This window comes from Aureobasidium subglaciale (assembly GCF_000721755.1).
Source record: "Aureobasidium subglaciale EXF-2481 unplaced genomic scaffold scaffold_37, whole genome shotgun sequence".
In the NCBI taxonomy this organism is placed as follows: Eukaryota; Fungi; Ascomycota; class Dothideomycetes; order Dothideales; family Saccotheciaceae; genus Aureobasidium; species Aureobasidium subglaciale.
In genome coordinates this window covers 155743-178411 of record NW_013566958.1, presented here as the reverse complement: position 1 = coordinate 178411, position 22669 = coordinate 155743, and the positions used below count along the sequence as shown (strand labels likewise).

The window sequence follows — 22669 nt, the reverse complement described above, 5'->3', positions numbered from 1 at the left end:
AGGCCTGTACGTAGCGACGAACTTCGAGATTTGACGACGTTTTGGCAAACAGATATGATGGCTACTAGGGGTTCTATGCTTTTGAAATTCTGGTTGGTCGAGTGGATTAATATGTTCTATTTTCTGTCGGAAATTTGGCCGGATTAGAGTGTGTTAAGTTTAAAGGAATTGAGTGCCAAGTTTTAATGGAATTGAGTCCTGTCTACGTGCTAAGACGAGCGACGCCGGGCGGGGTTTCAATGGAATTGAGTCACTTCCTTCGTCGGATTGTAGTTAGGAAGAGTAAAGCCAGCGAAAAAATACTTGAACCACTCGCAGCAACCATCTTTCGACAAACGGGATCCTTGTTAGAGCAATGCCATATTTAGCAATGCCAACCTTCGCTATCTCATTCAACTTCACAGGCATATCTAGCGCCATATCACCTGTTGAGGCTTGTATACCAAGGTTCTTCCAGCAGCACGGAGTGAATGGCATACTTCGGGTAGACATGCCAGCTTCTGAATCATGTGACATCCTCAAAATCACTTTGCAAGGTAGTATCTGTCATCGGCAATCTCAAAGCACTCTTCTAAACTTTGCAGGACGCGTTATCAACAGGCTGGGATATGGTCGTCCTAGCTGTGGTATATCAGCAGCAGCTCTCGCTGCGATTCAATGCCGCGAGGAGACTGTATGTGTCCGAAATCGCTCAAATGTCTGACTACTCATAAGAAGTGTCATAGTTCCTGGATTTGACCGACGTTCATCGCTTCAATCACCCGGCCTCTTACAAGAAACAACTATCATATCAGACACATTTTAGATTCCAATTTCGTCCGACTCACAGATCCAGTCTAAGCTATTGTCAGTTGGACCACCACTATCTACCACCTTCCTTGAAGATAAGTAACGCGCATGACTCCTGCGCGGAGGAGGGAACTTGGGCATCCGCGGAAATCGTATATCAACTGAGAGCTTCGTTTTACCGGGATGATTCGATGGTGGACTCTAAAAGTCAAGTCATTCAACTTTCCTCGTTTGCCTGCTCCGTACCGCCTCAACTTGCCTTGGACGACTTCAGAGGACACTATGCCATCAGCGGGACTCGCTCACTCAAAAAGCTATTTTCGAAGGGTTCACAAACACTCGAGATGAGTGTGACTGAGCCTGAACCACTTTTGCTGCGCTTGGATGGACGATCGCAGCCACACATCGTCCCTGTCTCTTGCCGTCTGCGTAGTCCTCCCGGAGACTCTCCTCTGCTTCGTGCCACAATCTCTTGGCGGTTGAAGTCATCAACCATTGTTTCGATGATACCGCTGTTTACATTGCCAACATTGCGATAGGCTCTACTTTGCCCCTTCCTTTCAGAAGTTGTGAGTCTCAATCTAAAGCAACAGATCTGAGGTTGGCCGATTGGCAGAACTGCTCAGCCCCTACATCACCTTGGAACTGGCAGCTCAAGAACGGTGTTTGGTTGAACATACCTCAACCGAAAGATGCGGTACCATCGTTTTTCTCTTCTCTTGTATTTAGACGATACAGTCTTAAGCTTTCGGTACGTCTGACAGGAAATGGGAAGGCGCAGCTTGATTTCGAGATCCCTGTTCAATTCGTTTGGATACAGAGCTCGACCGCCCGCGAAAATCTCCCACTAGCGACAGGATTGGACCACGATCTCAGTCTGTCCCTTGTACGCTAAATAGTCCCCATGGCTTTGCTTTGCGCCCCGATCTAACACCTAAATCTGCTCAGACTGACTAGTATGTCTCGAAGAAAACAAGCTCATAAACACCTCTTACAAACCACACTGAATGCCTCGAAATGTCAATAGAAGCTTCTTTCAGATGGAGCTCTTCGTACAAGACGAACGTGAACCTGTCTTCAGCAGCGACGTTATGCTTATGGTGAAGTCGAGTGTATTTTCTGGCCATCCATGCAACGACCTCTGGTGCAATCCTTACCTCTTAGTAAAAACGAAATTTAGAAGAATAGTCGGCGTATAGCGATCAACGTAAGAGGGTCAAAACTGCCTACGTATAACATATCGAGCTTAAGATCATCTTAGGCCTTACATACGCGTCGCGAAAGGCGCAAGAGCAGCGGCATATACGATGATCTACTGTGAAGAGTCCCGTCACGAGTGGCTTAACGTCAAAAAAACAGTTGTTACTTACGACATCTCGCAAACCTCGAGATCACGTTAGGGACCCAATCTGCCATTGGCGAGACCAGTCTTTACGGTGTGCTGACTGTCACATCGACGCATTGTCTCTTGGCTAGGAGGGGGAACGAGACATTCCTGTTTAGCAGTGAGCAGCTCATTGAAAGTTCTGATCGTGACACTCTGACGGTAGCTGACCGCAGGTCTAGAAACACCCGCCTCAGTGGTGTACTCGATTAGACGTAAGCGATGGCAATAGTCAACCTTATTCCTCGGGGACCCAAGGCCTTTTGTCATCCCAGTGACATTCAGGGTCAGCAGTCACGTGAGAATACTTATCCCGCGGCAATCCTTCATGAGCCTAGAATCCCCACTTCGTCTCGCCGTAACAAGGATGCGCTTCCTTCTACCTCAGCTCGTCGACATACGGTGTTGTACATATACTCGGTACGTGGCAGGCTAGGTGGTGGGTGCGCCTTCCCTTGAGAGCATTGAATCGCACGTTATGGTCAACTTCGGCAAATCCAAGGCCTGTACGACTTGCAAGCGACGTAGAATCAAATGCGACGAGCTCAAGCCTCGCTGTGCGCGATGTACTCTAGCATCCATTCCATGCGAATGGCTGGAGCCAAAGCGAACGCTCAGTCTCCAATTTGTGGACGTGACACAAACTGCGGTCAGTCATACATCGGGCACCCAAGTATCACGCAATCGTTTAGCACTTGCAACGCCATCCAAAGCTTTGGCTGATGATCGAGAAGCTCAGGCGCTTGCCTTTTTCTCGCGTCATTACATGATTGATCAGGACACGATCGGAGCTCCAAATCCAGGACTATTCGGACTCTTCGAGCCTGCAGTATCTACAACGTTTGGGAACTCGTCTGCTACGAGAGCGGTCTCTGCGCTTGCCTTATCGATCTATTCACGTTGGCGTACGGACGATGGAACAACAGACAAACGGGTCGCTAGGAACTTGAGCCTGTCTATTGGAACATTGGCTGGAGATCTGCAAAAGGAAGAGTCGCGACGGAGCGATATCACCTTGTTGACGACTCTCACTCTGCAATTCCACTCCAGCTTCGAGTCGTTGTTCTCGGCCAACAAAGCTACAATCGTGCATCATCTTGGTGCACTCGCTTTGGTGAGAGAATTTGGCCGCAGAGAATCTTGGTCAAATCTCGCAGTCCAATTCGTAGCTTATATCCTGCATGTGGATGTTGCTGCTGCCATTCGCGAGCATCGCAGGGTTCACCCGGAGCTCTGCCGCTGGAGCACGATTATCACTGCTTCCTCGCTGGACCCAGACAGTCACCTCGACGCGCTTGGTATCCAAGTAGCCGACATTCAGTTCCGGATCTCCAGTTTGAGTGAAGGCTTGTCGTCGATGGCAACTGACGCACTCTTGAATGAGGTGCAGAAATTTGACGACTGTCTTATCCTCTGGCATGATCGAGTTTGTCAATCCTGGGGTCCCTTTCAATGGTTCAAAGAGCAAGCGACTGTTCCTCCGATTCAGACTTTCGATAAGGTTTGTCATGTATACACGTCCATCCGAGCCGCCAGGCTTCTCAACATCTGGCGAAGCTATAGATTGACGTTGTCATATCTGTCTCTCCAGATCATCAACGGGCAGCAACATTCTAGGACTCGCGACGTTGATGAGTCCACGAGGACAGAAGTCACCTCCTTCCTACTTGTCAAACGCATCCAACAGCTCGTGGACGGCGTCTGCGCTTCCGTACCCTTTTTTCTTGGGAATCGCACGAAGATCGGCACGGTCCACGACTTTGATGACCCAGCCTGGAAGTTTCCTACCTGTCACGATCTCTTCGAGGTGTACGACATGCACGATCAACCTGCCAAGCTCAAAGGGCTCGAGTCACCCTCGACACACATGAGCCATGCTATCGCCATGGGAGTGTGGCTGGTTATGGGAAATCTTACACAGTTGGCTGCATTCTTCCTTATGGATGAGAATCTGGCTTTGTTATTACCGCTGAGGAGTGGGCAGTTGATGTGGATATGCCAGCAGTACCTGAGAAACTTGTCACTTTTGTCGGTGAAGTGGACGTCAGACAGCTCGCTGGAGGCTCGGGTGCTTACCGGCGTGCGTCTCCCACCTGAAGAGGATTTAATAGCGGCAGCGAGGCGGTGTGTCCAACGTGTTTTGCAAGGGCTCCAGATGACTGGAGATTCATGAGAGCATTACTTGGACAAGTTCCCACACTTCGCTTTTCGCATCGATACGATTCGACTGCGGCAGGGCAAATCTTGTCGGGTTTGGTTTTCAGTATGCATGAAAAGTTCTGTTCTTTCTTCGCCACAAAAAACATGCACGCTTAGCCAATCAGTAGCAATGTTGTTTGATGTGCAAGTCTTAGATCGACTATGAGATCAGCTAGCATTCACCAATGATACCATTGTCATCACGTTCTCGAGTAAGGTGAGTCACGACACCGGCAATTCCAGTCGCATCATCTACTTGAAACACGAGAATCTTTGCGACGATGTCAAGATAGCTAGTCGTGATATCACATAGAAGTCACAACCAGTGTGAAACTTAATTCGGGAGAGCTTGAGCCGTAGACCCGGCTATGCTCGACAGTGTTTCGTATCGGAGGAAAAAGTGCAAACAAGAAGCGTTGGTAGATTGTCCACCGGCAACTATCCTAAAAGCTGATTGGTGCATGCGTGCCGTCTGTCAAAGCACTATTAGCGCGCAAATTCGATGGTGTCGGCCAGTCAATCAAGGTTTGGAGACAGTCCAATTGGATCGACCCCGCAAAGGTAGTGGACGCAGTTGGGGCTCGGGGTCGAAATAGCTACAGCGAGACGGTCATGTTCCGGGGGGAGGTGTGGGAAGCGCACCATTTTGTAGGAGGTCAGCGACATTTGTTCAGACTCGATGACTGACCTAATCGAGGTGCATCACCAACCCATCTTGCAACGGATTATGCCTGAATAGTCAAAATTGTAGATTGAGGTCCACTCTGGCCAGGACACCTGGTAAGGAACGGCGATGAGTAACCGCAGCCTTCCGAAAGTGAACTCGACGAGCTAAGGCTAGATCGAGCACGACCCGACCAGCATACTGCTCATCCACACGGCTATACTTGACTGTCCCCAAGCTTTCGTGACGCGCGTTGAACCGGTTTCTCTGCCCAGACTAGATTAAAAGCTTGAATCCAGCGTCTTCGTGGGATATATAACCATGCTTTCTGTGCCTGGGCAGAGGGTGTGCACCATGGTCAGCTCGGAAATACCTAAATGGAGCCACAAGACGGAATCGACCACACGGACGGTTCAACCACCCAGCGTGCCAGCAAAGCGTGCAATCGCTGTCGTGTCAAGAAAGCAAGATGTTCTGGCGGCTATCCTTGCGCAAAATGCAAGTCCGCCGATGCTGTTTGTATCTTCGGTTTCCCCAAGAAGTCGAAGCGAAAGGTGTTTCCCGAACAGTAAGTAAACAACCCGCATGGATTAGAGTGCCCAATTGACCCTCCCAAGCTATGTTAGAATTTTGGAACTGCAGCAATTCAAGCTCGTGACTGGCCTGCAGACGATGTACTCCATGCTACTTGTTGCCGACGCGTGGCCGGGTCACCCGCTGCCCGCGACCAAAGGTCATCCTCTGGTCCACGATATGCTGGAGCGACTGGATCTTCTCCAGTTGGGCGACATGGAGCTGGAGATAGAAGATCACGGTTCCGATGACGAGTCGGACGCGGGCAGTCTCCCGCGCATACAGCAGAATAGGGGACCATCTCCAACAGTACGACCCAGAACGTCCACTTCACCGCGGCTGGGAGGTAACTGCCATCCTACCACTGCCCAAATCCCGGATCTCGAGCTTGGAGGCTGGCAGCCTCAAGATCAGTCGCAATCATGGTCTTCATTGTCTCAGTTCCAACTGCCAAAAACTGATTTTACCTTGAGACCTCCGCCGAAGATGCTTGTCCCGCTTCATGTATCTGAGCCGATCGACAGTCTCGGGTGGAGCGCAATTGACTACATGCCGCCCTGGTGGCTGGGCAATCTGCAGCCGCGAATGTCCAATGCCGTGACTTCTTCGGTGATCACTACAGCACAAGGTGATGCGTATTCAGCACCAGCAGGCTTTGTGAATCCGACGGCGGACTCGACGTACTTGGTCGATCCTGGGAAATACGGATGCGATTTCGAAGTGGTATAAAAATCTGCTCAGCGCATCATTGTACTTTGTTGACCCCTAAGCGTACGGAGTTTCCCGATTGAGATGTTCCGCCCCGACGGGCGACAGCTTGTGTGAATTCTGCCCAAGCAGAAATTTCAAGTTGTCCGTGCACCTAGTTCGTGTCTGCCGGGGTTTGCAGTCGTGACCGATACTCAATTTGTGAGCTATCGTGCATTGGCAAAGTTTCTTGTGCATCTCTATCATTGACGGCGTCTCCATCTGCTCCAAGACAAGAAGCATGGCCGGAAGCAAGCGTAGAAAAGGGGTTCCAAGATTGTCAGTGGTGCTTACGTAAACCATCAAAAAATACCAGCCCCCCACGACCTAGGCCGTCAACTGAATCGTGTCACGAACTCCATTTCGAGTCCGTCGTGTCACGCAACATCATTGTCCCGCAGCCCGCGTTGCAAGCTTCAACAATGTCAAGCAAGAACGATGACATCGATAGCATACTTGCTGCCGTGCCTCATCTAAGTCGTGGCCCTGGTGGTGTCGTCGCCGTCGTCAAAGATGGCAAGCTACTTGGACAGCGCGCTTGGGGCTATGCCGACTTGGACCGTCGCATACCAATGACAAGCAAAACGCAGTTTCCCATTTGTTCAATCTCCAAGCAGATGGTGTGCTTGGTCATGGTGTCGTTGCTGAAGCGACCATCTCCTGTCATGACCGGGCGCAGTCGTGATGCTGCAGAGCAGTTTGAAGATGAGCTGCAAAGACTGCTACCGAACCTCGCGTGCGATGGCGATAGTGGTGTTACTGTACTTGATCTGTGCAATATGCAGTCAGGTATTCGTGATTATTGGGCATTGTAAGTTATATTTGCATTGCTTATGCGAATAAACTACTCACGCTCACACCCAGAACCACCCTCTGGGGCGCTCGTCCTGATGGTCAATTTTCCTTGCTACACGACGCACCAAAATCCCTGGACCGAATCAAGAGCTATCATTTCGGTCCTGGTACCGAATACAGTTACTCCAACGTCAACTTCCACGTACTTGGACGCATCCTGGAGAATGTATCCGGCATGTCACTTGCCCAGTTGCTTGCTGAGAGACTGTTCATACCTGCAGGTATGACTACTGCTAGTCTCTGTCCCAATACGAATGGTCTTCCTCTTCCAATCGTTGGCTACGAAGGCAACGAGAAGGTCGGATACTTCGCTGCAAGCAACAGAATCGAGTGGGCTGGCGATGCTGGAATTGCTGCCTCGCTTGAGGACATGATCGCTTACGAGATGTATCTAGACCGGAGTCTCTCGGATCCTGAGAGCTTGTATGCGCAGACATCGGTCCAGCAAAAGTACAGGGACGGCTCACTCGCAGCATATGGCTACGGTCTTGCTCGACTCAAGGTCGCAGGCAAGTCAGCCATAGCTCATGGTGGCGCGCTTCGTGGTTTCCGTCACATGAGAATGCAGCTTCCTGAAGAGCGTCTTTCCTTCGTCATCATGCATAATTTTGAGACAGCGCCGGGGGCTCCCGCCGAGTATGTCGTCAAGAAAGTTCTCGACATCAGTGTACCTGAGAAGCAGATAATCAACGTCTCTACAGCGTGGGAGGGTAAGTACCTCGACGAAGAGACTCAGCTGTATATCGCAATCGAAGACGGCGACCGAGAGAAGCCTGGAACCATTTCTGTCAACTATGGACCAGGCAATGCAGGAGAGACTGCCAGGTTGGTATCTGAATTGGAAGCGGAGTCTGATGGTATGCATCTCACACTCGAGGGTGAAATTCTCCATGTCAAGAGGACATCCGACCACAGGGTCTTGAAGGCTGCGCGTCTCGAGCCTGTCGACAGAGAAGATCTTGGACAATCCTCCAGCCAAGACATAGTTGGAAGATACAGAAGCGATGACTGTGACAGCGTCTTCACCGTGACTGGAGAGCGCGGTGCTCTTTATGGCTCCTTCGATGGCTTCCTCGGACAAGGCCCGATCTGGTTGATGCGACAAATTGGTAAGCAAGGAGTGTGGGCGTTGGGAAATCCAAGGGGGTTGGACGCAACACCTCCAGGAGACTGGACAGTCGTGTTCAAGGATGGAAAAGACGATGGAATCAAGGGTTGTACTGTTGGCTGTTGGTTGGCTCGCAATGTCAAATTCGTCAAGGAGAAGTAAAGAAAAGCTTCTTACATAGTGTATCACCAACAGCCCGGCGTGTGATCGAGATCACTGTAGTGAGCGTCAAGTTGCAATATGCACTGTATATTGTAAATATACGACATCGTTGCGCTTCTTTCGGGAGACGACTCCTTTGATCAAAACGCATGTGTTGAATAAGACGTAATCGAGGGGGCTTGTGGTCTCACTTGGATTCTGGGGTCACCACCTGCGTCCAAAGCTACGGCCCGTGACTGGAATAGACTCTCGACTACGCGCCACATTCTCAGTATACGCAATTTTACTGTCGCCAAAGCAACTGGATGTTGAAAGCACATCGATTATCGGGACAGGGTCATCAGCGCAGGATTAGATAAGATGCTGTTATTGCGCTGACTGCACCAAGCCGCAAAAGTAGACCAAAAGTCTGGTAACGAATTGTCGCGCAATTCGTCTACTGTGCAATTGATATACGTTGGAAATGACAATGCGGAGATCTTTCGTTCTTGCAGCGCTGCAAGTTACGATGCTGGTGCGCCAAACACATCGTGCTTCTTCGCCATGCTCGGTACAATGATGAGGGAGGCATCATACACACGAATAGTTGGCTGATCGTGGGAGAAGACACGAAATAAATTGTGATTTTGGCACTTTACGTATCTGGCAGTATGTTAAGTATTGACGTGAGTGATTCCCCTTCCTGGTCCGAAGACGGGGCAAAATTGATCTCGCCGATAGCCCAGCAATCCTGGTCTCTTTCATTCACGGGCTTAGCAAATTCGGACAGGAACTTCAGCATCCAGTCGTCTAGCTTAAAACTCGTCTCCATCGGTAGCACGCAAGCTCGATGGAACACCTTCAGCCGCATCAAGCAGTAATCGAGAGTTGACCAGAGCTCTCGCAGTCTCAGCAGAACGGTGTAATTGCGCTCCAATCTGACTCGGGCAGCCATGACGCTCTTGTTGTCGGAGGAGAACAGCAAAGTATGGATCTGTATAGTCGATGCGATAACAAGGATGTGTCCGACCATGTTATATAGAACGTCGCAGCCGGGAGTGTCAAGTGCAGTGTAAACCATGTCACAAAGCTTCTCAGCGAAGTCCTTGCATCGCTGTGAGAGAATGGTAGTTGTGGGATCATCACTTGCGTTATGGTGAAGGAACTGATATGTTAATAGTTGACCGTAGTGGTAAATACCAAGGTAAACAGTAACGAAGACTCGACCGAGACCTTGTGCCGCGTAATGAGACAAGTTTGATTGCGTATCTTGCATGTATCCTGGTAGTGACGCTTCCCAGCCGTCCAGCTGTGACATGACGTCTTGAACGTCCCTGAGGATCGTGGCAACGTCATGAGATCGCGCAGTCTTGACATTGAGCTGATTGACTTTCTTGAAGATGCTGTTTAGCACGATCATCTGGCTTGGCTCGCCATGAAGGCTGGCCGCTGGAACAGGGTATGGAACTGATCATGTACGTAGTCAAAGTACAGATTACAACAATGAGCGACCACGGCGACAGGTGGTAAACCTGAGTGAAAATGACCAGAGACCTCAGTCAGAGTACTTAGGGAGAAGGGAAGGTCGACGCTCGGTTGTGGCGCGATTGAAGCAAAGTGCCTGGTTGGTGGGCTTGCTTGTAGATCAACTGGTCTGGCCTGCAAGACGTAATTCGAACTGGCCGTTACCTTCCCAGCATTCGAGACTGGAGACCGAGAAGCGTTTGAGTGATGTACAGAGATCGAAGCTATGCAGGACTCCTGGCGCTTGCGACAGAGCGAGCACACGTTTCGTCCAATGCTGTCATCACGGTCGCACTTTCGTCGTCGCGTTCTGTCGCATTCGTTGAGCGGACGACATCATCCAAAGGTCGGCAGAAGACTGACTGGCAAGAACGACATGCTGTACGAGGTCGCATCACCTTCGGTTTCAATAAATCCCAGTACTCGACGACCGACAGCGATGATGGCGAAACACAACAAGGTTCGTTTAGGGAAGAGGCAGCAGAGAAGCGGGAAGGCCATTCTCCGCTCTCGGCTTTCCAGCACACCGACACGTGTACCGGTGCGAGTCTTCACGCTACCGTTATCTCGAGTGTGATCGCAATCTGACCAACCAGAAGTGACGCCAAGCTGGAGCTCAAAATATTACCTATCAACTCTCAATCCAACTGCGTTGTCCTTGTTCACTTCACTTATCATCAACTCTATCGGCTTGAGGCTGTTGATATTCCTATGGCGTTCGCACCGAGACCTTCTGATTACGCAATAATAGTGTCTCGTTGGACGGCCATCAGGACTCGAGACGCGGCAGCCAATTCCGCATTCTACTATGGCGTCACCTCGACCCGGATTTTTTGTCGCCCAACTTGCCCCGCCCGCGTCGCAAGAAGAGACAACATTGTCTTCTTCGACGACATTCCCGCAGCGAAAAGGGCCGGCTACCGTTCTTGCAAGCGATGTGAGCCCAGCAACAACTTATGGCGTCGCGACATGAAAAGTAGAGCCGACTTCGAAGCGGCAAAGAATCTGATTGAACAGTCAAGGGAGCGAGACGAGGACTGGACCGTCTCAAGTGTTGCTGGAAAGGTCGGAGTCAGTATCGGGCATCTTCACAGACTGTTCAAGAAGTATGCAAACACAACGCCCAAAGATTATGGTCTGGAACTAAACGTCAATTGTGCTCGGTTGCCCTTGTCTGAATCAATTTTGGGCCGCGAGATTGCGCCCGAAACTATTGCCCTACCTAACAAAGGCCATGCTCCGTCTTTTGATATCACCAGGTCGCATCATGATGATCTGTACAATTTCATAGTGGCTGGAGGATCATTTCTGGAGACACCGGATATGTTTGGCAGTACGAAGTCATCGATACCCGGATTCCCTCAATTCTCGGATCAGTCGCATGCGTCCTCGCCAATGCAGGAGTTGTGTGAGCCTTATGATCATGTTCCGACTGGTTCGAGCATCGTCTGGTTAAACTTGAACGATTATGACACATTTACAGGCCGCGAACTGTTCACTGAAACTTGAGTCGCGCTTGGATATGGTCTCGAGACCATTGTCTACCTGAGTTTTGACAACTGCTACCCGCTTGATGAGGTATGAAGCACTTTGGCACTCGGCCAACAACCGACGCAACAGGAGGCGATCGTATGCAAGACACGGACACTTCCAATGAATACTGCATCCTAGACCATCAAACGCCCTCGACCACTTGATACGCCGGATTCCCTGGCGGTCGGCCGGGTATGAGCTTCCCGCTTTCCAAAAAGCCTGCAACAAGCGGCGGCGAGCTGAGCAGAGCATCTGAAGAAGTCTTTGCTCTGGTCAGATATGGTCTCTCCCAGCTGAACCGCTCACCACATACCATGTTGCCCCTTCCACCCCTGCCACAGGAGATGTGCCTGGGAACATCATCCAAAGTGCCCTCTGACTCCATACAATGCTGTGACAGTAGACACAACTGCTTCATGATCCTTGAGAGGAGAAGTCTCATGTTCGAAGACTGGGCTGAGTTTCGATCTGCTTTCGTGGTAGCTTTGCAAGACCACGGCTTGATAGTTCGCGGCGAAGATAAGCTGACGGATGTCCTATCTGGACTATGACAAAGTAGATCAATGTACAGACATGGTCCTGGAGACTGATGTCAAACTTTTCCCTCGCGCCTCACTTTACTCTGATGCTGCGACATCCGAGTCTTGAGAAACGTTATGACTGGACGGTTCAAGATCACATAAACGAATAAGGAAGCCCGTGCTCTGGATGCGGTTGAAGCAGACTGAGCTTGGCAGGATCCTTCATTGGCTAGTTCCAGATCACTTTCTCCAGATTGACGGCAAACTTGACTTGGGCTAAGTCCCGCGTCACCTTTGTATCCAACGACTACATCCACTTTGAACAGCATCGGACCAAAGATTCCCTCAGGTCTCCCTCCAGCGTGGGAGTCATGGATAAATCTGCTGCTGCGAATGCTTTTGGCATTCTTGGTGCAGTCCTTTGGTCGCTCCAGGTAAGTCGCTTCAATTTGACCATATTAGTAAATCATCCTTGACAAGATCTTGATAGCTCCTTCCCCAGATGTGGAAGAACTTTCATCGTCACTCCACGGAAGAACTCTCTCCACATTTCTTCCTTGCATGGTCCATCGCTGGTATTCCACTGGGCATCTACAACATCGTCGACGATTACAACATCGCACTTCAGATACAGCCGAACATCCTGATCATCCTCAGCTTGATTACTTGGTCGCAGTGTAAGCACTACGGCGACAAATGGACCTTGAAAAAGACGATTCTCGCAAGCACCTTCATCGCCCTCATTTTCGGCGGCATCGAAGCTGGCCTGGTCTTTGCTCTTCGCCTGGGTCGTGATAGAGGTACTCATTGGCCTTCCACCTTGATGGCTATTCTTGCGGCAGCGTTACTCGCTGGTGGCGTGTTGCGACATTGTGTAGACATGATCAAGACTAGGTCCGATGCTGGCATGTCATTGAAGTTTGCAGCGCTAGACGCCAGTGGAGATCTTGCGTCACTCCTGTCTGTTGTTTTCCAGCCGCATCTGAAAGTCTTGGGGCTGGTGATATACGGCTCGGAGTTGGCTATCTGGATTGGCCTGATCGTTCTTGTTTTCTATTTCCGGCTTTGCGCTGGAATCAGATCAGATAAGAGCAGAACCGCAGCTCCTTCCTACGGGGGTTGATGACCACAAGCTAGCTTGATTGAGCCATCGGTATGTCGCCGTTTACAAGACAGATCTCTGTCCGCTTCGTCAAGACCCCGTCTCGAGAACAGCTTTGCCAGGGAAGCCATTCAGAGAATAGATTGTGTTTTGGAGTAAGGCTCCCGTCATCTACACAGGGAACAAATGTAACACCGCTACAACTCTCACAACTTTGTCCCTTTCTGTGGCGTGATTATAGCAGCCAGCATACCTTCCGCAACGTCTTCGCCATCGTCTGACTCGGTGATCCATGTAACAACTCCACTCCTCGGCGAGCGAACCTCAAGCTCCATCTTCATCTGTTGTATGACGCATACGACATCGTCTTGTTTTACAACGTCTCCTTCTTGCACCAGCACCTCCATCAGTTTGCCGGGGAAGGGTACGATGATGTGGGATGAGTTCGATGGGTCGCCACGTCGCTGTTGTGACGTCGTCGCAGCAGCTGTTGCAGATGTTGAGGAGAGTGTAATCTTGTAAGGTATCGGTTCCTGGGATGGTGTTGAGAAGAGTAGCTCGGCACTCAAGTGTCCTGGGAAATCGTTGCGAAAGACCCGGGTCAACTTGACGTGACATGGTGCGTCGCTTTCACCTTTACTGGTTGGTGAGGAGATCATGGCAGACCATGCGTCGCCTTTGCGGAGGATGGCGCTTGCTGTCGAGTTGACCATAGACAATGTCGAGTCTGGGATGAGGCTTTTGTGTGTTGTGAAATATTGTCGGCTGGCTTCAAGCAGTTCCGTCTGGTTATCCTCCAACCAACGAGTGTCACAGTCACCTTCCAGGAAGTCCCGGTGCGCCACAATTGCTTTCAACATGCCGATATTGGTTTGTACGCCAGATATGGAAGTGTCTTCCAATGCACGCTGAGCTTTTCGTACAGTCTCATGCCAGGAAGAGCCTGTAATTACCAGCTTCGCAACAAGACTGTCGAAGTCGGTTGACACCGTTGTGGCATGTCCGTTGACCAAATGCGTGTCGACGCGGATGCCATTACCTGTCGGAAATCTAAATCGCGTAACCTTGCCAATCGATAGCGACCAATTATTCTCGACGTTCTCGGCAGTAATCCGTAGTTGTATACTGTGCAGTGGTGGTAGAGTCTCAGGTTCGCGACTTATTCTCGTCAAGCTGCAAACATCAAGAGTAGCTCCTTGAGAAAGAAGAAGCTGGCATCGCACAAGATCTGTGGTTGCTATACTTTCTGTAATGGTATGCTCAACTTGTAGTCGAGGATTGACCTCGAGAAAGTAGTACTCCTTTGTTCTTGGGTTGACCAAGAACTCGAAGGTCCCTAATGAGAAATACCGGACCTGGTCGATATCAGTCTAGGCTTGAGCAGGCGTCAGTCTACGAGTAGTCTTACATGGCTTGCAATCTTGAGCGCAGCATTGACAACCTGCGCGATCAGTCTGCGGTCGCTGATCAGACTCGGAGCATACTCGACGACCTTTTGATAACGCCTTTGTATGCTGCATTCACGTTCCCAGAGGTGTGTCACGTTACCGGTACCATCACCAATGATCTGAACCTCAATATGGTGGAAATCATCAACCGCTGCTCTCTCTGCAAAGACTTGTCTCGAAGGGCTTTCTTCAAGCGCCCGCTTGAATGATGACTCTAGCTGCTCCTGCTTGCGAACGAGGCGAATGCCTCGACCACCACCACCATCGACAGCCTTGACCATCAGAGGGTAGCCTGCCTTTGCTGCAAACTTCTGGATGTTTCCTAGACTGTCTGTGGGTTGATCGAGAGCCGGACTTGACGGTACTTGGCCTGTGAAAGCGGTCAGCATCTGTGCATCGTCTTTTGCCTGCACACATGCGGACATGGAGCATTCTGTTGGTCCTGAAACAACCGTATCGCAGGAGTCGAGCCAATAAGCGTACGGCGATGATCTGCACTCGATGCGTGTTGTCTTGCCGCCATCGAGGGCTTGTAGCACACTTACGACTCTGCAGATGACGGATTGGTGCCAGCAACATAAAGTCAGTTTACTCACACTGTGCGGCAAGTGATTTAGCTTGCAGTTTGTCTCCAGTTTTGGCGAGAATGTCCCATCCAGGACCAATAACAACGGTATTAGCCTCGTTCCACAATCTCTTTGAGAACTCCTCCGACTCAGAGAGGAACCCATATCCTGGATGAACAGCATCGATATGATGAGTCTTAACGACTTGTAGCAAGTCCTTGATGCTCATGAATACAGAAGCATTATCAAGCTTGATAGCGTGAGCTGCTCCAAGAGTATGCGAATCATCGTCGACGACATAAATGGCGAAGGTCTCGATGCCCAACTCTCGAGCACATGCTATGATTCTCGTCGCAATCTCTCCTCTGTTTCGAGTCAGACAGCTTAAATCTGGGAAGGTCAAACAATTCGATTTGCTGACCTGTTTGCGACGAGAAGGCGTTTGATCGGTCGGGTGGGCGGCCTGGACATAGCGGGTTTGGACTTCTTAACCTCGTGACTTTGCGACCGACACTTGATGATCGAGTGCGTGTTCGTGCGACACAGAACGCTCCAAACACTGATAAATATTCCCTCGTATATTTCCAAATTCCCATTGACCTAGTGCCTCATGGAGATGTTGGTGAGAGCAGGCTGTGGTTGTGCCTCGGCATGCACGAAGCTGGACAGAAATGACGCCATGTTTCCCCTCGATTCGAATTGGAGCCGAGGGTGTGGACAAGCTCCCACTGCACCTTGCAAGGTTTCTATACCATGAAGAAGTGCCTTGGAAGATCGAGTGAGTCTGTAGCTGAGACTCCTGTCTGGTTCACAACTTTCTAACCAGGTTTTAGTTAGTGAACAGCTCGAAGGACAGCGAAGATGTCAGGCAAAAGTGCTAAAGAACGTCTTGATCAAGTACATTCGCACCTCACAGCAGATCCTCCACAACGACAAACCGGGAAGCGACGAGCGAAAGCCGTCAACACACTGCCAGCTGACTACTCGGACGTACTCGGTCAAGTCACGACATTGCAGAAGATTGCCGCAACACCTGATACCGACAATCGAGGCTACGTGCGACAGAAGAAGGCTGGCAAACTATGGGTCCAAGAACGAATCCAACAGCTACTTGATCCTACCAGTTTTCGACCGGTAGGAAGTATTTCGGGTACTGTGAAGTGGAAGAAGACTAGTGAAACTATGGAGGAGCCAGTTGGATTTGTGCCGTCAAATAATGTTCAGGGTAGGAACTGTGCAGCCGCTCGGTTTACAATCAGTGATTCACATCTTGTCAGGTTTTGGTACGCTCCGAGGTCGCAAAGTTATTTTGACGGCGGACGACTTCTCCATTCGAGCTGGTCATGCCGATGGTGCCTCCACAGAGAAGACGGTACGACGCACCCATCCTTGTCCGCTGGAAACCTCCTGCCCGACTACTGAAGGCCTGCTACATTCGTGTCCAGACGGAGCATCTCGTTCCATCTGCTTTTCGTACCACGCATGGACTGAGCTAATTTTCCAGTGTAAAGGTTTATATGGAGAAGCTCGCAATCGCACTCAAACTTCCAATCGTGAAGCTAGTCGACGGGTCATCAGGCGGGGGCTCCGTCACAACAATACGCACAACCGGTTTCTCCTACATACCACCTCTCCCGTCTTTTCAATACGTCGTGGAGCAACTCAACCTAGGCATCCCGAATCTAGGCGCTGTAGTCGGTCCAGCCATCGGTCTTGGAGCGGCTCGCGTCGTCGCATGTCACTTCTCCGTCATGGCCGGCGATATCGGTTCGCTCTTCAACGCTGGCCCAGATGTCGTCAAGAACGCCAGTTTCGAAGAAGACCTTACACCTGCTGATCTCGGTGGTCCAGGGGTCCACTGCACAAACGGCACTATCGACAATCTCGCAGCTGACGAAGCTGAATGTTTCGAACAATTGCGTACTGTACTCAGCTATCTACCAAATAGCGGAACCATGCTCCCTCCAGTGGTCGAGCCATCAGATCCAACGACTCGCAAATCAGCGCTACTTCGCTCAATCATCCCTCGAGCGAAGAACCGGATGTACAACGCTCGCAAAATCATCACGGAGGTTGTCGATCTTGACTCCTTCTTCGAGATTGGCGCACTCTGGGGCAGAACGGCAATTGTCGGACTCGCTCGACTCGGAGGAAAGCCAGTGGGAATTGTCTCTTTGAATTGCGAAGTCAACGCGGGAGCACTGGACGCTCTGGGCTCGCAAAAAATTGCACGCATGCTCAAGTTCTTGGATATCTTCAACATCCCTCTGGTACAATTTGTGGATATCCCTGGCTATGCGATTGGCACAGTTGCTGAGAGGAACGCGACGATGCGCCACGGTATCTCGCTGGCCACAGCTTACTATAGCACTACGATGCCAGTCTTCAGTGTCATTATAAGACGTGTGTACGGCGTAGCAGGAGGCTTGATGCTCGATTGTCGGGACCCTCGTATGCGCGTTGCATGGCCATCGGGAAACTGGGGCTCACTCCCTCTCGAAGGCGGCATTGAAGTCGGCCATTCTTTCGAGCTCAGGGAGATTGAACGACAACATGGAAAACAAAAGCGGGATGAGCGATACGCGGAGCTCGAGAGCGAGTACAGAAGATTGATGAGCCCAATTCGTACGGCGAATCACTTTGGTGTAGAGGAGATCATCGATCCTGCTTCTACGAGAGAGATATGCTGTCAATGGGTCGGACACGTCTACGAGAACCTATTACCACAGAGGATACTGGAGAGGATATCCGGTAGACTACAGCCAAAATTCGCCTGAAGTGTCTGCTGCATGTCACGGGTCTATGTTTGGTTGAGAGATGACTGGTTCAGCTTCGCGGTGCATCGCCTAGTTGCTGCTGCATTGTGCCAAGTCATCCAAATCCACTACATCTTCGCAAGTGTCTCTCAATGTGACCAGCGGTCTACTCGCTCCTTCGACGCTGCCAAGCACACAAAGTTCAACACATATTCTCATCACGAGCTAATGATGCCGACTGCAGATATCGACCAATTGAGCGATAAGGACCACAGCCCGTAAGCCAGGTCAGCGCTAGACACGGCAGTAAATGCTATGAGATTGTTGAAGTTTTGATCAACTCTTCTTGACGACTTGTGATGTGCATTTTCTGTAAATGGCGCGGTCTAGAGATCCGACTCCGCAGACCCTTGCTGCTTATAAACTATGCCTGACTTTCGAACGTAATACCACGTGTGTGCAGTCAGACCAACAATACGTCCACACATATCTGTCCGCAGTCATGCGTGGGACTCATCTGGGAATGCGCAGCTTCCATCAGAGGACAATTCTCGCAAAAGGCTAGCTTTTGCAGTCCCCGGACACGGTATGACAGATCTTTATTCTGCCCTCTCTGTTTCTTGTAGCGAGACCAAAGATTGGAGATTTCGCTAGTTGCGCTGTCGATGGTTTGACACTTGGGTCGGGTTCGAGCTCTGTCAGAGAAGGAGTCTTCCATGTCTGTGACTGGAGCGATTCGGTGAAGGACGTATTCCAGTTTGTCGACTTGAGCGTTCAGCCTTGCCCGGTATCTCATTTCCACGGATGCATGGGCGGCTCGACGACCTCGGGTGGTGGGTTTACTCGAAGCTACAGCCAGCTGCATATAGTCCAAGACTTCTGCAGAGCCGCATGTCGGAGTGAGATACGATTGGTTGTCGGTACATGTCCCGCTGACTTTGACGTCATCATGCTCAGGATCAGAAGCGGAGGTAACGAACTCCGTAGGTACATGGCCTTCGAGGGCAGGTGCGTACGAGGAACATGGACTATCTTGCAGATGAGTAAAGTAAAGGTCGTCCATGTCATCAAGGTTGACTTGCCTTGAGAGGATACTGGGCCTCATTATATGCAGCAGGAAATGGTCAAGCTAATGCTCAGCCGGCAATTTCATTGAGGTAGAATAGTGTAGCTTTCGGAGTGTTGCCCGTGGAGGTATGTCAGGCACGGAGTTACTCCCGAATTCTCTGCATGCGACTTTGACGTTCGAACCTACGAGAATGCTCCAGGTTATCCCTGCAAATATCGATTGGTTACGGGGCAGGAGCAGCTCTCTGTGCTTGAGCTACAGCTTGGCGAGTCTATGGCACCTCCATCCTGGCGTGCCCGCGTCCGATGACCTGCGCATATTCAGAAGCCTCTTAGTCTAACACACCTCTCTCAAATACGGCGTTTCCACTCAGGACCAAGACAGTCCCTTTGCTCAGCTCTGCAGAACTAAACTTGATCTAATTGATCTACCACCACCATGTCTCGAGCCTACCAAGGTGCCGGATCTCCAGCGCAAAACGCTCTCCAAAGTGTCGGAAACGAGATCCCATCAGACATCAAAGCAGCTCATCCACGCGGACGTCGTAACCATACTTCCGCCGAACGCAAATACCGAGACGGGCTGAATCAAAGCATTGGAAGTCTAAGTGTCTTGATCGAAGAGATAGTCAGCAAGGACCCGGTTTTCGATCTGCAAACAATCGACAAACCAAGCAAAACCACCACTCTGTGCGCTGCTGCAGAGATGATCGATCGCCTGCAAGTTGCGATCAAGGCAGAGGCAGATCTCAATCTAAAGCTCGAATCGGAATTCGACAGCGTTGCTGATCAGGTGCAATGTGATGAGTGTCCAGTGGCAAGGCTGATCAATCAGAAGTCAAAGGGTGAAGGTCTTGCAGGAGTGGATTCTGTTGAAGATCTGGAGTTTGCATATAAATAGTATGGGAGATAAGAGAGCATTCGGCAGGATCACAACACCAACTCCTTACTACACTGATTGACACTTCCATTCCCCAAAAAGTCTCAAAGATGGGCTACCAACTATTCAATCTTTGCTTGTCCAGAAGTTCGTTGGTCTGTCTTTACTTTATCAACCCTTATCTCCAACAGACCGTTCTCAAGCTTTGCTCTCAGATTTGCCGCATCCACTTCTGTTGGTAGATGAAACCTGCGACGGAAGTGACCAGTCCTGCGTTCAGCGACCAAGAGTATGGGAGCAGACTTGTCTTTCTCACTGCTCTCAGTTGCGACACTGATGTCTTCGTTACGTCGTCCGTTAGCGTCGGCAGATTTCGCTACTACTGGCAGTTCAGGTCGGGCAAGAATTCCGCTGATCATGATGTCGTGTTTGGACGTCCATTCCACTTTGATACTGTTCTTGTCCAACAAGCCTGGGAGCTCCATATCAATGGCGTAGCCGGTCTCGTAGTCGCGTACATCGACATCTGGGTAGAATATCTCTTGCTCGGGCTTGTAAGTGCTGAATGGCCAATGTATTCCTCGGTGACGCGCATGGATGTGGTCTACTATAGGCATGTCGTAGTCGATCAGAGGCTGCGACATTGGGGAGGGCCAGACGACAGCCATTTTGAGTGTCGGTATATGCTGATTCTGAGTGCTTTGTGGTATGTGATGGTGTAAGTGACCCAGGGGACAGGAGAGAGCAGTAATTGTCGCTGGTTTTGTACTCGAGGGGAATACCGAGATGAAGGCAACTGAGTCTTCCTGATCGCAAAATCCAGACTGAATAGGGTTGGAGTTGCTCTTATAGACCTTGTCGCCCTCACGCTCATCACATGTCACTCTCACGTCCGCGATTTAGGCAACCTGTATCACGACATAAGTTTGCTTGACCATCGGAGAGATACTAGCGAAGCATGTCGCTCGCTTCACCTGACGTTTCGATTTGCTGGCGGCTGACTACACAGTGTCAGGCCATGAGTGGTGTGTAGGTCGCAAACGCCGGGGGCTCCCATCTCGTGCAACGTATCGTGCTTGCGATTGAGCTCAGCGATTGGCTCGGCTTGGACTCCGGGTTGTCATACTATAGGATGCCACGTACATGCCATTCGAACGCTTGAGATCCCTGATTGGGTCGAGTGGGGTGACTCTTGTACCTTGTCTTTGGACAAAAGACTGGGGTCTGTAGTGGGGTGACTAAGGAGTGGAATCCGAAATGTCCTTACAGACCTTCGCTTCGCACCGCTACAGAAGGCCCGTCTTTCATACATGGATTTACTGGATTTACTTGTACTTGAGCTACAAGCGTGACTGGAGTGGCATGAGCTGTGTCTGACATGCAGTCGTGATAATCACAAATCACCACACTTGTAACAGTCATCCTGGTCCATGTCTTCCGTAGACGTGATGTTCTTCTGACATATAAATTGATGTTCCTCATATGTGTAGGTGATAGTGTGCAAGCACTCGAGTTTGAATAACACGACGATCATGACACAACATGACGCGACAGAGCACCGGCCGTCACAGAGCATCTCTGAAAAGCGGTGAGTGAGCTGTGGACTGTGTCACAATACTATCGGACTAATACCCAATAGCGACGAGACGATCAAGACGACACCTCCCATGCGTATACCAGCTGAAAAATATCCGCAAGGCTGGGAAGATCGCAACTCGCTTCAGCACGAAGTGGTCGTAGCATGCTTCAGTCTACCATCTATCTCCGTCCTTGAGCAGCCCAAAGATCGTATACAGCGTCCGAGGACACCGTGGCCGTATGAGAGCTTGCGGAAGCTCAAGATAGAGCATGAGTACGCTAAGACTTGCGACTCAAACGAAGATAGCTATTCAGCTAGCAATCTTACGAAGCAGAAGAGAGAGCCAGACTCAAACTCATGGAAGGACTACAAGCGCAAACAATTCTCGGAATGGTTGGAGGTTCGGCCTGATCCTCATGATGATGTATGGGGATTCACCTCGGCAGGAACTACCCCTGTATGCTTATCAAGATGTTCTTCTGAGCTCGATGTCTCTCTTGAAACCAGCAACGAGTCTTAGAAGATTTCCTTCGACTTTGAACAGTCTAAATAGTCATCAATTTCTGCCCTAAAAACGAGTCTTTGCACCATCCTTTTTCTTTTCCCTGTCCGCAACCCAGATTATCGGAAGGGAATGCAGCAAAAAGATAGCCAGCGCGATCATAGGATGAGGCAGGAATCTTGCAAGAGACTCAGGTATCTCGAAGAAGCAGCCATTGGTCCAGATAATCCAGGTGGTGATTCCGGAGATGATAAAATTTGCCCACACGATGACTTCCGAAGTGGGACACTTTGCTAGTGTGGAAAGCGACGCGCTGTATCTGATCTGCCCGTGAGCATCTCCTGACGTCGCACCCAATTTCTTGCCCTCCTTATCTGCAATCCAGCAGACTGGTACAATATGAAGCCAGAAGACAGTCAACATGAGTAGAGGACTCGGTAAAAATTTGGCAATACGATCGGGAATCTCGAAAAAGCAGCCATTGACCCATATGGACCAAGTCAAGATACTAGAAGCGATGAAGCTCGTCCATACGACAGTGCATTGGATCGAGTGTCTCCAGCGCGTATAAGGCAAATGTCTGTGAACGTGCTCGAGGATTTTGCCTGGATTGTGCATCGCGAAGAGTCGGCGGTGGATCCTCAATGTGAATAATCAGGTCATTGAAATACGTCCTGCAAGCCACGCTCCAAGGATCGGGTCCCGTCTTTTGCAGAAGCTGTTACAGAGT

At 50.4% G+C, this 22669-nt stretch overlaps 11 protein-coding genes across 11 annotated transcripts; 7 read left to right on the top strand and 4 right to left on the bottom strand.

The window, feature by feature from the left end:
- The first annotated feature begins 2545 nt into the window (after positions 1-2545).
- On the top strand, positions 2546-4640 carry AUEXF2481DRAFT_44840 (uncharacterized protein). The gene has a single exon (XM_013483781.1). The coding sequence runs from the start codon at positions 2652-2654 to the stop codon at positions 4344-4346; it is 1695 nt and encodes a 564-aa protein (XP_013339235.1). The 5' UTR covers positions 2546-2651; the 3' UTR covers positions 4347-4640.
- Positions 4641-5413: 773 nt separating this feature from the next.
- On the top strand, positions 5414-6338 carry AUEXF2481DRAFT_9211 (uncharacterized protein; the record flags this gene model as incomplete). Its single annotated transcript, XM_013483754.1, has 2 exons — positions 5414-5604; positions 5654-6338. 2 exons carry the CDS (start codon positions 5414-5416, stop codon positions 6336-6338), a joined length of 876 nt encoding a protein of 291 aa, XP_013339208.1.
- A 229-nt stretch (positions 6339-6567) lies between these two features.
- On the top strand, positions 6568-8941 carry AUEXF2481DRAFT_102747 (uncharacterized protein). The gene is made up of 2 exons (XM_013483822.1): positions 6568-7167; positions 7221-8941. Exons 1-2 carry the CDS (start codon positions 6779-6781, stop codon positions 8479-8481), a joined length of 1650 nt encoding a protein of 549 aa, XP_013339276.1. The 5' UTR covers positions 6568-6778; the 3' UTR covers positions 8482-8941.
- AUEXF2481DRAFT_532538 (uncharacterized protein) lies at positions 8869-10035 on the bottom strand. The gene has a single exon (XM_013483821.1). The coding sequence runs from the start codon at positions 9878-9880 to the stop codon at positions 9116-9118; it is 765 nt and encodes a 254-aa protein (XP_013339275.1). The 5' UTR covers positions 9881-10035; the 3' UTR covers positions 8869-9115.
- A 708-nt stretch (positions 10036-10743) lies between these two features.
- On the top strand, positions 10744-11118 carry AUEXF2481DRAFT_52470 (uncharacterized protein; the record flags this gene model as incomplete). The annotated part of the gene is made up of 1 exon (XM_013483785.1): positions 10744-11118. A coding segment is annotated over one exon (375 nt), but the record flags the coding sequence as incomplete, so codon positions are not given.
- Positions 11119-12239: 1121 nt separating this feature from the next.
- Positions 12240-13254, top strand: AUEXF2481DRAFT_532353 (uncharacterized protein). Its single transcript, XM_013483820.1, has 2 exons — positions 12240-12472; positions 12529-13254. The coding sequence occupies exons 1-2, from the start codon at positions 12410-12412 to the stop codon at positions 13159-13161; spliced, it is 696 nt and encodes a 231-aa protein (XP_013339274.1). The 5' UTR covers positions 12240-12409; the 3' UTR covers positions 13162-13254.
- Positions 13255-13346: 92 nt separating this feature from the next.
- AUEXF2481DRAFT_70837 (uncharacterized protein) lies at positions 13347-15625 on the bottom strand (the record flags this gene model as incomplete). Its single annotated transcript, XM_013483788.1, has 4 exons — positions 13347-14495; positions 14549-14958; positions 15185-15519; positions 15576-15625. 4 exons carry the CDS (start codon positions 15623-15625, stop codon positions 13347-13349), a joined length of 1944 nt encoding a protein of 647 aa, XP_013339242.1.
- Positions 15626-16015: 390 nt separating this feature from the next.
- On the top strand, positions 16016-17931 carry AUEXF2481DRAFT_9206 (uncharacterized protein; the record flags this gene model as incomplete). The annotated part of the gene is made up of 3 exons (XM_013483753.1): positions 16016-16379; positions 16432-16526; positions 16666-17931. The coding sequence occupies 3 exons, from the start codon at positions 16016-16018 to the stop codon at positions 17929-17931; spliced, it is 1725 nt and encodes a 574-aa protein (XP_013339207.1).
- A 442-nt stretch (positions 17932-18373) lies between these two features.
- On the bottom strand, positions 18374-18973 carry AUEXF2481DRAFT_33725 (uncharacterized protein; the record flags this gene model as incomplete). The annotated part of the gene is made up of 1 exon (XM_013483767.1): positions 18374-18973. One exon carries the CDS (start codon positions 18971-18973, stop codon positions 18374-18376), a length of 600 nt encoding a protein of 199 aa, XP_013339221.1.
- Positions 18974-19216: 243 nt separating this feature from the next.
- Positions 19217-19930, top strand: AUEXF2481DRAFT_532294 (uncharacterized protein). Its single transcript, XM_013483819.1, has one exon. It carries the CDS (start codon positions 19418-19420, stop codon positions 19877-19879), a length of 462 nt encoding a protein of 153 aa, XP_013339273.1. The 5' UTR covers positions 19217-19417; the 3' UTR covers positions 19880-19930.
- Positions 19931-19980: 50 nt separating this feature from the next.
- AUEXF2481DRAFT_9204 (uncharacterized protein) lies at positions 19981-20526 on the bottom strand (the record flags this gene model as incomplete). Its single annotated transcript, XM_013483752.1, has 1 exon — positions 19981-20526. The coding sequence occupies one exon, from the start codon at positions 20524-20526 to the stop codon at positions 19981-19983; it is 546 nt and encodes a 181-aa protein (XP_013339206.1).
- Positions 20527-22669: the final 2143 nt, after the last annotated feature.